The 13,286-nt window shown below is 42.8% G+C and overlaps 1 protein-coding gene across 3 annotated transcripts in view; it reads right to left on the bottom strand.

The window, feature by feature from the left end:
* CAPN3 (calpain 3) overlaps positions 1-11,978 on the bottom strand; it is a 50,186-nt gene extending 38,208 nt beyond the window's left edge. For all 3 annotated transcript variants that reach the window (XM_012766526.3, XM_012766529.3, XM_012766531.3), the window contains exon 1: positions 11,315-11,978. In XM_012766526.3, coding sequence (XP_012621980.1) covers positions 11,315-11,623 — 309 coding nt within the window. In that variant the 5' untranslated portion in view covers positions 11,624-11,978. The remainder of the gene's footprint in view (positions 1-11,314) is intronic.
* Positions 11,979-13,286: the final 1,308 nt, after the last annotated feature.

Raw genomic sequence — 13,286 nt, 5'->3', positions numbered from 1 at the left:
AGGAACGTTCCTCACTTATTTTATGAGGCTAGTATCACCTTGACATTGAAATTGGACAGCAGAAGAAAGGGATATAATAATACAGTCTCACTAATGAGCACAGATGCAGAAACCTAAATAAAGGATTAGCAAACCAAAATTTAGTGATGTGTGAAAAAGATAATATAGTCTAAGTGTGTATATTCTAAGAATGCAAGGGGTCAACACTGGAAAGTGCTATTAACATAATTTTGCATACTAACTGTTTCAAGGAAGAAAATCACATGATTTTTCTCAACAAATGCTAAAAAAGTATTTTATAAACTTTAATAACCATTTATGATTTTAAAATAAACTCTTATCAAAGCAGGAATAGAGGGGGACTTGCTTTATGGTAAGTAGTATCTACAAATCTATCCAGCAGTGAAATATTAAAAATATTCCCTTTTAAATTGGGAACCAAATGAAGATGCCTGTTATTTCCTTTACTATTAACGTTATGCCAAAGGGTTTAGTCAGTACAATTAAACAAGAATTAGGCTGCCTGTCATTATGTGTAAATTATCTATCTGTATAGAAACATAGAGAAAGAACAAAGAATCTACAGGTGAAGAACTTGGGATCTATAATCAAATTATTAGAATTACTGAGTTTAGCAAATATCTTACATACAAAATAAGGGTCAAATGCATGTTTATAGCAGAGAAATTGAGTACAATTGTAAGAAAAATGCCATTTACAAAAGTAAAAACAACAAAAAAAGATGCCTAGGAATAAATCTGACAAAAGGTATTCAAGACTTCATTGAGAAAATTACAAAAACTTGATTCAAAGACATCAAAGACCTGTCTAAATGGAGAAACATCTCTTCTCCATGGATAGGAAGACTCAATATTGTCAAGATGTGTATTCTTCCCATATTGATTCAGTGCAACCCCAATAAAATACCAACAGGACTTTTTGTGGAACTGAGCATCCTGATTCTAAAATGTAAATGGAAAGGCAAAAAGAGCCAGATGTAGCCAAAACAACATTGAACAAGAGAAACAAGTTGGGAGGAGGATTTGTTCTACTGGATGTCAAGACTTATTGGCACAAAGTGTGGCACTGGTACAAAGATAGACAAATAAGCCAACGGAACAGAATAGAGAGTACAAAAACAGACCCACACATATATAGACAGTTGATTTATTTTAAAAGTGGCATTGTAGAACAATGGAAAAGGATTGTCTTTTTAGTAAGTTGTGCTGGGATCTTAGAATATCCATATGGAAAAAAACACCAAAATGTGATCCTTATCTTATATCATATACAAAAATAATTTCTAGATATTTTAACAAAAATTTTAAAATAAAATTATGAAACTAATTTTTGAAATTAATTTCTGTCAAACATAAAGGCAGAAAAATAAGGCTTCTAAATGATAAAGAAGAATGACCTTGGTTTAGAAAAAACTTTAACAGAACACAAAAAACACTAACCATAAAGGAAAAATTAATAAATTAAGAATTAATTCACAATTTCTAATTTGTTAAGACAGTGGCTGACACACATGCAACAAAAAAGGGAAGGGAATATATATTTCCCCAAATTGTATCAACTTAATAAGGATGAAATCATGATATAAAATGAACATAGTAAAACTTAAAAAAAAAAAAAAAAGACAGTGAAAAGGCAAGCCAAAAGGTGAGAGAAGATATTTGCAACACATCTAGCCAATAAAGGATTAGTATTCAGGATGTATAAAGAATGCCTATAATTTAAATTGAAAAAGATGACGCAATAAAAAAATAAGCAAAAGACATTAACAAGTATTTCATGGACAGAGAAATAACAAGTGATCAAGAAATATGTGAATGGCCAAAAAAGATGCTTTGCCTTATTCATAATCAGGGAAATACATCTTTTCTCATATTTCTTGGCCATTTCTGTCCCTGCTCCTCCCATTTTCAGCATTATACTGCTGAATCATTTCAGCTTGTTCACCACAAATGTCTAGAGCTCTGTCTCCATCATGACCCTCAGGAGGAGCTGCTATCTTGTGTAATATAACTGGAGACAGTCCTAAAAGTTATTTATAGAATTGTCACTTTGACCTATGGCACTGTCATGATTCTCTGTTGAGTAGTGGGAAGGCTGGCTTTCTATCGGGTACCTCATCTTGCCTTTTAATGATCATTATCACTATTTATTGACTCATCGTGCTAAGCATGTTATGTACAGTATATCATTTAATCCTTACAACTCTACAAAAAGTAAGAATTTTCATTTTCTTTTCACAGATGAGGAAACTGAGACCTAGGAATGGTCTGTAACTTTCCTGAGGTCACATTGATAAGTGGTGGATCTGGAATTCGAGTCAGGTTTGTCTGTCTTCGAAGCCTGTGCTCTTCATCACTGTGTTGTGCTCCTGCCCTTTGTGGCCTGTGCTAATAGTAGTTGTTGCCTTGCTTTGAGCCCTGCTAGGACTTCAGGAATGCCACCTCAGAACAGCCATGTGATGAGACTAGCCTTATCCCCAGCACAGAAGAGAAAAGTGAAACTTAGAAAGTGTACGTGACCTGCTAGTGGCCGAGCCAGGGTTCAGTCTGTTCGGTTCTAAATCTAGCTGTCTTAACCACTCTGTACAGTGTTCCCAGTTCTTCCTCTTTGTGGCTAGGACAGTGACCCCAGTTCTTTCTAAACTGTCTGACAGAAGGTGACACTCTCAAACTGATCCCAGGCAGACCTCTTGCCAAGCCAGCTTCATTGGAAAGATAAAATAATTTTCCTGGGAGAAGCAGCAACTAGGCCCTACACCCTAGGAACAGAAGGCTCCCTGCACACAGGTTTTTCTATATTTTGACCCCCACTTTCTCATCTCACCCTGGCATGAAGTAACTTTTGTATTGTGCCAACCTAGGATTCCTTTTTTGCAGAGTTGAGTAACACAGGTCAAGTGACCCCGGGCTGGGAAGATACACAGGAGGTAGTATTAGGTTAGAGGCAGTGGGGCACATGTAACACAGGTTAAGTGACCCCGGGCTGGGAAGATACACAGGAGGTAGTATTAGGTTAGAGGCAGTGGGGCACATGTAACACAGGTCAAGTGACCCCGGGCTGGGAAGATACACAGGAGGTAGTATTAGGTTAGAGGCAGTGGGGCACATGGAAGAGGTCATTAGGGCAAGAGACCTTTTGGCATTGGCAGAAAGCTTCCAACTTGAAAGTGCTGATGTGATGGCTAAGTGCTGAGTCCTAGGGAGTCAGTGGTCAACTGTCCTCCCAGTCTTACCCCCTTTCTTTCACTCCTTTTCAGACCAAAAGGAGCCAGGTTCCTTAAAGAAATGATTCATTCCAGGTCTTGGGCAAGAAATGTACAAGATGGGCCTGGGACATTTTGTTATGGCCAGAAAACAAGGAAACTATCATAGATTAATCGGGTCATTCACGTCAAATGAATCAGAATGTCGCCTTGCTCAACTTTGGCTGGGAACATGGTATAGGGTGACTTGAAGTTTTCACAGCTCTGCACATGCCCACAAATGACCACATATGGGCCTCAAGTACTGATTTTGGGGTTACAAACAAATTTTAGTAGGCAAATTTGCAAATATGGAATCCATGAGTAATAAGGATTGACTATATGTGGATCATAGAATTAACATCATCAGTGTTGGAAAAGTCATACACTGGGGTAAAGTTAGATGGGCTTTGTGACTATCTGGTCTGAAGCAGCAAAAGGAGGAATGGCATTATTCAAGAATAGGGAGGATTACTATACAGAGGAAACCAGCAGACTCTATTATCACTGTCTTCTGGGTCAGAGCCAGATATAACATGCTATACTTGCACTTGGAAGAATTCTGGTTAGAAATAAGGATAAACTTTCAGATTGTGAAAATTGTGAGCTGTAGGTTATTGAAGGAGATGGGAATGTCCTTTTCTCTTCAAAACCTTCACATCAGGAAAGAAAGCCATCTACTTGGAGTGCCTGGAAGGAGTAGCTCCCAAACATTTTCAGTCCTATGATCTATAAGGAGTTTTTTGTTTGTTTGTTTGTTTTTTATAAGGAGTTTTTAAAATAGCAATTTTTATACTATATTCCTGGTGTTCTGGGTTACATAATACACTTCTATAACTTGTGATGGTGATTAAACTTGAGGGCTGGGTGAAAAATGGTAAAGCAAGTGTCAGCTCCTCTTAAATAGAAGGTTCCCCAGGGTTAGCTGGGGCCTCAGGCATCCTTGGAGATTTAGGTAAACGTGTCTTTTTTTTTTTTTTTTTTTTTTTTAATGTTGTAGTCAACAGGTGTAAAGTAAACATGTCTTGAACCTCCACTTTGTAGTCTCCAAGAGGGCAGAGCCCCCCTAGCCCCGCCAGGGTTCTGTGGGTTCCGTTCCTGGCAGTTCTCTTTTGTATTCTTCTCTGTCCACACTCCGTGCTTTCCACACGCCTGCGCTTTCCACACTTGGACTTCCGGGTGTGTTGGCTCAGTCTCCTGTATAAACCAAGTTAGGAAACTCTAGCCTCTACCAAAATGTTACTTGCCTCAGGCGTTTCACAAGTTCCCCAGTAAAGAACTCCGTATAAGGGTCAGTTCACGAGAGGAAGCACGCTGGGTGGGTGGCTGTCTGCCTTGCTTCTTCCACCGCCCTACTTTGGTTTCGGTTCTAGCTCTCCTCCCTTTGTTAAAGTAAACCAGCAGACTTTTTTCTTTTTTTCCTCCTAGAAAACAATCATGTTCACTTCGAGAGAGAAAGTATTTTTCTGTAATTATAAGAATCTTTTCTGTCACTGTGGAGTTAATGTAATTACAAGAATCCTTCTAATTTTTTTCTTACAGGTTTTCCTCTTGAGAGGAGAAGTCTCTGACATGTTAAAGAGCCAGAGAGTAAGCACATTTGGCTACACCTGTAGAGTTTCGAAGATAATTCTGTAGCACTAACAAAAACTAACCTGAAGAATGTCATATTTTTTCCCCTGGTGTAATAGCCTTGGCACAAGAGAGAAGCTGGTTTTTTTCTCGACGGACCTTGGGAAGGGGCAAGAGACCAGATCATATAGAAAGCAGCAAAAACCATCTGGTGTGATTGGACCCATGCTTATAGGAGCATGGAAGAAAGAAATAGTCTGGGAAGAGGAGTGGGATGGGGATGGTAGAATTGTGAGTCAAGCTGGAAAGGGCCCTTTGTCTTATTTTTCCATTCTAATATGCTTGTTCTGCTCATTGTTCATATTTTCCCTCACATTTCTGAATTTCTCTCACATGTCTGAAATTGGGATGCATCTTGCATTAGAAAGCTTCCTTTAATTGCCTTCAGCTGGGTGGTGGTCATGACCTTCTGGACACCCTCTGATATGATTAAGAAAGTACTAGCATCAAAATCCCCTAGACTTTGGGAAATATGGTACATGATGAATTGCAGCTTAGGAAACTTACCTAGAACCTAGTCTTAAAAAGAGTCTAGCTCAAGAGATTCCCGGGTATGAGAATATAAGGAATAAAGTCACCTGTTTGGAGTATTAAGGGTGGCTGCTGTCTGTTTGGGAAAGAGGCCTCCTCAGGCCCAGGTGTTGGCAGAGGGAACAAGCTGGCCCAAGGAGTGAAGAAGAGCGGGTTAAGAGTGAGGTTAGACTGCTGGGCAGAGCACGGCTGGATGTGGGTATATCAATAGTAATAATAGCAGACAGGAGGGAAGGTAAACACCAGAGAAATGTGGGTGAAGCAGAGACCCAGCTCTGAACCAGTAAAAGAAGGGTCCCTGAAAAGATGGAGGGATGGTGACAGAACTTGAGAGTAAGAGGTAGGTGAGGCAGCCCCTGGCTGAAGGTCCAGTCACCACCAGCAAATGAGAAGGCACTGGATCTATGGATCAGTGGGAAGGTGGAAAGCTCTCCCAACTCCCAGTAGCCAAAAGAGAGCTGAGCAGAAAATTTCAAAGGGAAAGTACAGGGTCCCAGTAGGAGCCTGGAGGATAGCGGAGAAAGGGAGAACAGATTTCCTAGGGAAAGAGCTGGGGGATAAGTTGGAGGTGGCTGTACATCAATGATGCACTTTTAACTTCAATACTGGGCTATGAACTGGAGGCCCAAACAACCTCTCCCAGCAGAGCCAAGAGTCACTGAGGCCATGTCCATGAAGTTTAACCTGAAGTCTGGTTTAATCCAGCTCCTACAGAAGGTGGACCCTTCCTTCTCCAGGTTCCAGGTTAGCGTGGGTCTAGAAGAAGATGGAATTTATAGAAAGATGACTCTACCTAGGACCAGAGGCAGAAGGAGGCTCAGGAACATCATTATTGCAAGTGTCTACTATTGGGGCCCTTAGCCAGCTGAGCTGAGTGTGTGGGTCAGCACCGCACATAGTCCTCTGTGGAGAATCTATGCACCCTACACCAAAAGAGGATGTGAGTCAACTTATTTATTGGAGGGACCCCAACTGGAAGTGGCAGAGGCACCAAGAAGGGAGAGGCTACTCCCCCAGGGAGAATTTCCTTGTGCCTTTTGGGTCACTGTGGAGCAATTCTGGGATCCTGAGTTACCAAGGGTGAGCAGGGGACAAGGCACCAACTTCATTACAGGCCTTGCAACTGGAGCCTCATTTCTCATCCCTCCAAAAGCAACAGAAACCTTGGTTGCCCTGATTTGGGGAGTGATTGAGAGAAAGCAGAGATAAATAGCATGAGAAGTTCTTAACCTGGCATGGGCGAGGCAAATGCAGATTGGAAAATAGAAGCATTTGCTCACCTTCTTGATCTCAGTGGGTCTTTACAGGTAGTCACTGAGCGAATTGCCAAGTCTACCAGCCAAGTGTGATCCCTCTTTGTGCAGTCACCTTGCTATCTCTGTGCTACATCCACATTTTCACCACCAAACACACATTTTATATTTAATGTAGATGACTGGAATTGTCCTAAAGGACAGGCAGTCCCCTGCCTGTGAGAGGAGTGTTCACACACATGTCCTCGCATTTGTTTGGACAGATTCCTTTAGATCGGGCATGAAGTATTCAAATACATCGCCATGGTTAATATCTTGATTTGTCATAGATAGAAATTAAGTTGGAAAAATGTTTAGGATGTTGCCTCTTTTAAGAGACAGTGCAACCAAATATAGGAGGTGCTAAGATGAGTCTTTGCTTATGAGCACTCTCGCATGTGCTGGGCTTAAGCCTTCACCATGCGTTTACTCATTTAACCCTCATTTAATTACGAGATGGGTTGTTCTATTATGACTATTCCCCAGTTTTAGGTGGAGAATGTGTGGCAAAGAGAGGGTAAATATGTGACCAAGATTGCCCAGGTGTTAAGTAGCAGGGCCAGGACTGGAATGAGGGAGGATTGACCCGAGAGCCTGGGCTCTCAGCCACTGTGCCATTGCATCTCCATCCCCCAGAGGCTGCTGCTTCCAGCGGTCAACCCCTGGGATGTCACTTAATGCCTGTTGTTGCTTGAGGGGGCTCAATAAAGGACACCTCATTTCTATGCCTGAGTTTTGAACCAGTGGAAGAGTAAGACAAAAGTGTAAGGCAGGCGGGAGTCCAAAATGCCACATTTATTGTTGATAGAAGCTGATATTGACATCTAAATCCCAGAATTAGATAAATTTCATTGCTAAGAGTTAGGACTCTGGCGACAGATTGCCTGGGCTCAAATCCCAGCTTTATACTTACTAACTGGGAGACCTGGAGCAACTTATTAATATTTATCTGAGACTCAGTTTCCCCCTTTCTAAAGTGGGACAAAAACAGTAATTACCTTACAGGGTTGTTGTGAAGATTAAGTGAATTACAGGAAGCACTTAGAATAGTTATTGGCGAGAGGCAGGTTCTCAGTCAAGATTAGCTATTATCTTTACTATTAACCACATAGTCCCAGGTGGCACAGAAGGCCTGCACGACTCCCCATGGGCCTGCCTCTGGAAGACTTGCTGCAAGGAGGAGCAGAGAGCAGAAGTCATGCTTCTTGCAGGTAGCTTGCTTCCAAGGGAAAGAAGGAAGACAGGGCTGGGCTTCTCAGGTAGAGTTCTCTTTATAAACCCACCAAGGGGAGGAGCAAGGCCAGGAATGCTGTGCGATAAAGCATCCATTGCAGGCCGGGCGCTGTGGCTCACGCCTGTAATCCTAGCTCTTGGGAGGCCCAGGCGGGCGGATTGCTCAAGGTCAGGAGTTCAAAACCAGCCTGAGCAAGAGTGAGACCCTGTCTCTACTATAAACAGAAAGAAATTAATTGGCCAACTGATATATATATATATAAAAAATTAGCCGGGCATAGTGGCACATGCCTGTAGTCCCAGCTACTCGGGAGGCTGAGGCAGAAGGATCACTCGAGCCCAGGAGTTTGAGGTTGCTGTGAGCTAGGCTGATGCCACGGCACTCACTCTAGCCTGGACAACAAAGTGAGACTCTGTCTCAAAAAAAAAAAAAAAAAAAAAAAAAGCATCCATCGCATGGAATGAAACATGTTCCCCCCACCAAGATCCCATCCCCAGTGTATTGGGCACTGTATTGAGCCTCCCAGAAGTCCTGTCCTAGAAACCCAGGGATCTGTCATTAAGCAAACCTGGCTTAACAATTGGGAAGTGTTGTATAGTTTGTGTGCTTTCTGATCCTAGAAATAGATCATATAAGGAAAGGCTAGAGGAATCAGATTGTTTGGCCTGGAAACTCAATGCAGGATGCTCCCTAATGCAGGAGAAAGGGTAGCGAGGTAGAACTGGTAAGTCCATGAGACGAGATTATGGGTGTGCTGGGGACAGGTGGCCAGAGTCTTTTTCTTTTAAGAGGGAAAGGCTGAAAGTATAGTTTGTTATTTTAACTAGGATTATAATTGGCCATGAATAATTCTCCCTTTATCATTGTCATCATCATCATTGTAATTGTAATAGATAACACTCCACTGTCAAAGCAAAATTCAAATTGTTTTTTAGAGATTCTGCGCCTTAGGTAGTAAAAGCAGGAAGGCCTCGATTCACTTGCCTGGTGCTTGTCATCATAAGACACAGTCTCCTTTTCAGACTGCTCAGGCCTGGCAAAGGTCACCATATCCAAGGAAGTTCATGGAAAATAGTTGTCTCCAAGAAGTTGCTTTATATTTTGGAAAGTTCTGGAGTCATTTCAGTTTTTCAATTTCCCTTAACTTGGAACAACTAGTTGTGTGACTATAAATAAGTCATTTGCCCTTTCTGGACCTTAATCTGTAGGGACTGGACCTGTAAAGTGAGGGTGTGGACCATATCTCTGAGGTGCCTTCCAATACTGACTCCATCTCTGATTCCATATATCTAATTTATGCTAACGAACCCCATTGGCAGTGTTCATCCAAACTTAACCCCAAGGAACATATGGGCATTTTATCCGAGAGTGGTCTTTGCTGTCTGGTCCTTCAGTAACTCAAACAACAGAAAATTCAGGATCTTTGTTGTTGGTGGAAGTGGTGGTGGGAGCACAATTTGGAATATTCAGGTCTTCTGATGCCCTTTGTTCCATACACTGACACTGACAGTATAAGTTTCAGGACCAATCTAGTGTCTAGAGAATAATAGGCTCTTAAAACATTTTTATTAATTTTAAATCTAGCTTTAAAACTCAAGTTCACCAATGATTTCACTAAAAATAGTATTTAAAGATTTTTGGTCTCCCCTCCCCGCTATAATATGAGAAAGGGCTTTTAGGAACGTCCACCTTGGAACACAGGGCTGTCCTGTCTTGGTGGCCAGTACCCTCAGATGTGTGTTTTCATTCACCTGCTCTGTGGGCCTGGCCTGTGCTGGGTAAGGGGGCCCAAAGATGAACAGAAACAGTCTCTTAGAGAGAGGGCAACAGACATGAGAAACCTTGAAGGAAGCGACACACCTGAGCAGAGTTTTAGAGAGAGAGTGAGGAAGAGCAAATCAGATAAACAAGCAGACAGAATGAGCAAAGGCCTTGAGGTTTGAGAAGACTTGGAACAATGGAGTAGCTGAACATCTCAGCAATGTTGGTGTGTCAGGATCCAGGGGAAAGAGGGTGAAGATGAGCCTGGACAGGTAGGCAGGGGCCACCTGGGAAGGGCTGCCTGGATTTGTCCTGAAGGCAGATGGTGGGAGGGAATATCAATGGAAGATATTTCAGCAGGGGAGTAATATGCCCAAGTACTCTGGTAGCAAGGCAGTGACTGGACTGGAGAATGAAGTCTTTTGCAGCATTATCTTTTAAACTGAGGGCCTTGATGGCAATCATGGACCTTAGCAGGCACCAGTCAGGAGAGGAAAAGAGCCCCTGTGGAACACTCAGGGTTGGGTATTCCATCTCAGGTTAATAAAGACACATGGCTAAGGAATAGCTCTGGGTCTGAGCCTAACATCATTTCCTTGGGGAGGGTTTCTCTCCCTAGTCTAGGTTAGCTCTCACTGCCCCATGGTCCCACAGCACCCTGAACATGGTCTGCTGCTAACAGTCATCACTCTCGTTCAATGCCCGCCTTCCCTTTCAGGACCCCAGGCTGCAAGAGCGCAGGAGTTTTTGTCTTCCTTATTCACTGCTGTCTCCTCTGTGGCTTGCTAAGGGTCTGGCACTATAAGACGCTCAATCAATATTTCTTGAATTAAGAATGAGAGTATACTGGAGGCATGATCAGAGAAGGGAGCCAGGGGAATATGATTTTCCTTCTGGTAGATCACTATAAATGAAACCCAGAGGCTGGAAGAGTTCCCTAAGAGAGAAGGGGTTTTAATCTGGGCTCTGTCATGTGCTCACTGGATATATTTCACTCTGGTGTGCCTTGATTTCATCTGTGAGGTGAGGTATATGGACAAAAACGATGGCTAGGTCTCTCCCTCTAATCCTAACATTTTATTCATGATAAAGTAGTTTTTTCTGCCACTCTCCTGTTTCTTGGGCTGCTGTGTTTCAGAAAGACATGACCATTGACAAACTGGAGAATAGCATCCTGATTTTAGCCCAATAAATTAAAGGAAAGGACTCTTATAAAGATGCAAGATATTTCAACAGAGAGTACAGATCTGGAATTTGTTCTGGGAAAGAAATATTTATTTTTACAGGATGAATTAAACTCAGTTCCAATCAGTTTTATAAAAAGCAAGATTTTTTTTTTCCCCGAAAGAAAGCAGGAGCGAGCTAGAGAATGAGAATCAGCCCTGCCTGCCCCACTCTCCACGTGGATTTTGCTGAGATTTGGTGACTATCTGAGACTTGTTCCTCCCCTCCCTGCTTCACACTGGAGGACAGGGCCCAGCAGATCTGCTGCCAGGATCCTTCCCCCAGCACTCCTGTGAGCAGCTGAGCTGCAGGAGGTGCTGAGTGGGAGGACTTCTCTGTGGGGGAAAAAAACCCAACCAGTACCCAGGAGCTACTCACCGGAGGTCTCTTCCAGACGAACTGGATGGGGAACTTCTGGCTATAAAAGAGAGACGTTTCATCCGGTGGGAACTCAGGATCCACATAAAGAACTTTCTTTTCTAGACATTTCTTGTGAAGCTGCTCAAATGTCTTCTCTTTCACTCCAATAATAGGAAAATTACGGCTGATGATGGCTGAATAGATGCCACTGGGGTTTCCACCCCCAGCCTCGATGGTATTGCTCTGGGCTGGGTGAGGACCAGGCCCTGGGGACCTGGGCTCAGCCTCTGTCCGTGGGGCCACAGACGCGCTAATGACGGTCGGCATGGCAGGCAACTTTGGAAGGAAAAGGTTTTTTTTCAAGAAAACAAGATACAGCTACCTTCAAGGAAAGGAAGCAACTGCAAAGGGGAAGTTAGAGTGATTCTGCCATCTGAAAGAAAAATGTCCACATTCAGTTCAAAGTTTAAAGCCCGTCAGAAGGTCATCCAGCTTATATCCATCTCAAAAGCTGAGCTATGATCCTGAAGCCATACGTTTTCTTGAGGAAGGAGCACTAAAGCATTGTTTCTGAAGCAATTTTTACTTGGGGGGCTCCTATGAGCAGCATGAATGCCAGAGAGAGAGAAAGAGTGAGGGTTGTGTTTCGGTGGCCTGAAGAAGCTTGAGCCAGGAAAACTAAAAATAGATGTGAAGAAAGATCGTGAGTATGAGAGCAAGAGAGCCCGCAAGGCAGAGGGAGGAGGACCTGGCCAGGGGCATTTCTGTGTTGCTGTGAAGTGCTGGTGCTGTCAGGGAATGAAAGGGGAATATCAGAGTAAGGTGAACATTGAAAATTAGGCAAGAACTGCTGATACATTCTTGAATAGGCAGTTATACAGACTATCAAACTATTGGCCACAAATTAATGGAAAACAATATTGAAAAAAGCTAGCTGGGGTAAATGTGAGACACTGAATTCTAGGGGAATACTCTGGGAATTTTAGAGAACATGATTTTTACTTTCTACAACTCTAGGATATCAGAACATCATTCAATATTGGATTCAGCATCTTTTCTAGAAAGAATGTCAGCATTCAGTGGAAATGTCTGGGTGGAAAATGCCTCTCAAGAGTAGAATTCTTGGTTGAGAGACCCCCCATCTCCTCTTGCCCACTTGACATAGCCACCTCTTGGCTCTCCCCACACCCAGAATAAACACTGGGACCAAATCTGCTACAAAAAGTGCACGAGTACAGTAAATCTTCACTTAACATTGTTGATAGATAGGTTCTTGGAAACTGCTACTTTAAGCAAAATGACATACAGTATGATGAAACCAATTTTACCATCAGCTAATTTATATAAACAAGAGTTAAGTTCCTACAGCACATAGTATGTCATTTTGATTAAAGCTGCAGTTTCTAAGAACCTATTGATGATGGTAAGTGAGGAATTACTGTACAGATTATATATTGATGATTCAGCCATGCCATATTAGGCACCCGAGACAGAAGTTGGAATTGGATACTGAACTGGGTTGGCTGGCAAGTTCTGGAGTATCATATCTAAGGAGTTAGTTTCAGGGCTCTTAGATGAGAGCATAGGTAGCTCTGAGGAAGGGAATTGCCTGCCTGGCTCCTGCCTTGTCTTCTATCCACAGTAGCTGCTCCCTGAGCTATAATATGGCTACATCTCAAGTCTAGCAGAGTGGAGGCTTATCTCAGATTGCAGCCACATCTGTTCTGGTGTGACCAGTATCAACAATCCAAGATTAGAGGCTATGGGAGAAGGTGGGCAGTGACAGGTGACACAGGGAGTACTACGAGGCTCATGAATCCTGGGGTTGTAGCTTTGAGGAACTCCAGGTCTGGGCTTGCAGGGACCATCAGCCTGGCCTTCCATCCCTCCAAGAAAATGCCCAGGGATCTTTACTAGTCTTGGAGAGGCAGAATAGAGGAGAGCAGTCTCTAGAGGCTGACTACCTCAGTTCAAAGTCTAGGTCGGCCAC

This window comes from Microcebus murinus, chromosome 6, assembly GCF_040939455.1.
Source record: "Microcebus murinus isolate Inina chromosome 6, M.murinus_Inina_mat1.0, whole genome shotgun sequence".
NCBI classification, from domain to species: domain Eukaryota; kingdom Metazoa; phylum Chordata; class Mammalia; order Primates; family Cheirogaleidae; genus Microcebus; species Microcebus murinus.
The sequence above is the reverse complement of the archived record's forward strand: the minus strand, read 5'-3'. Positions and strand labels throughout refer to the sequence as shown.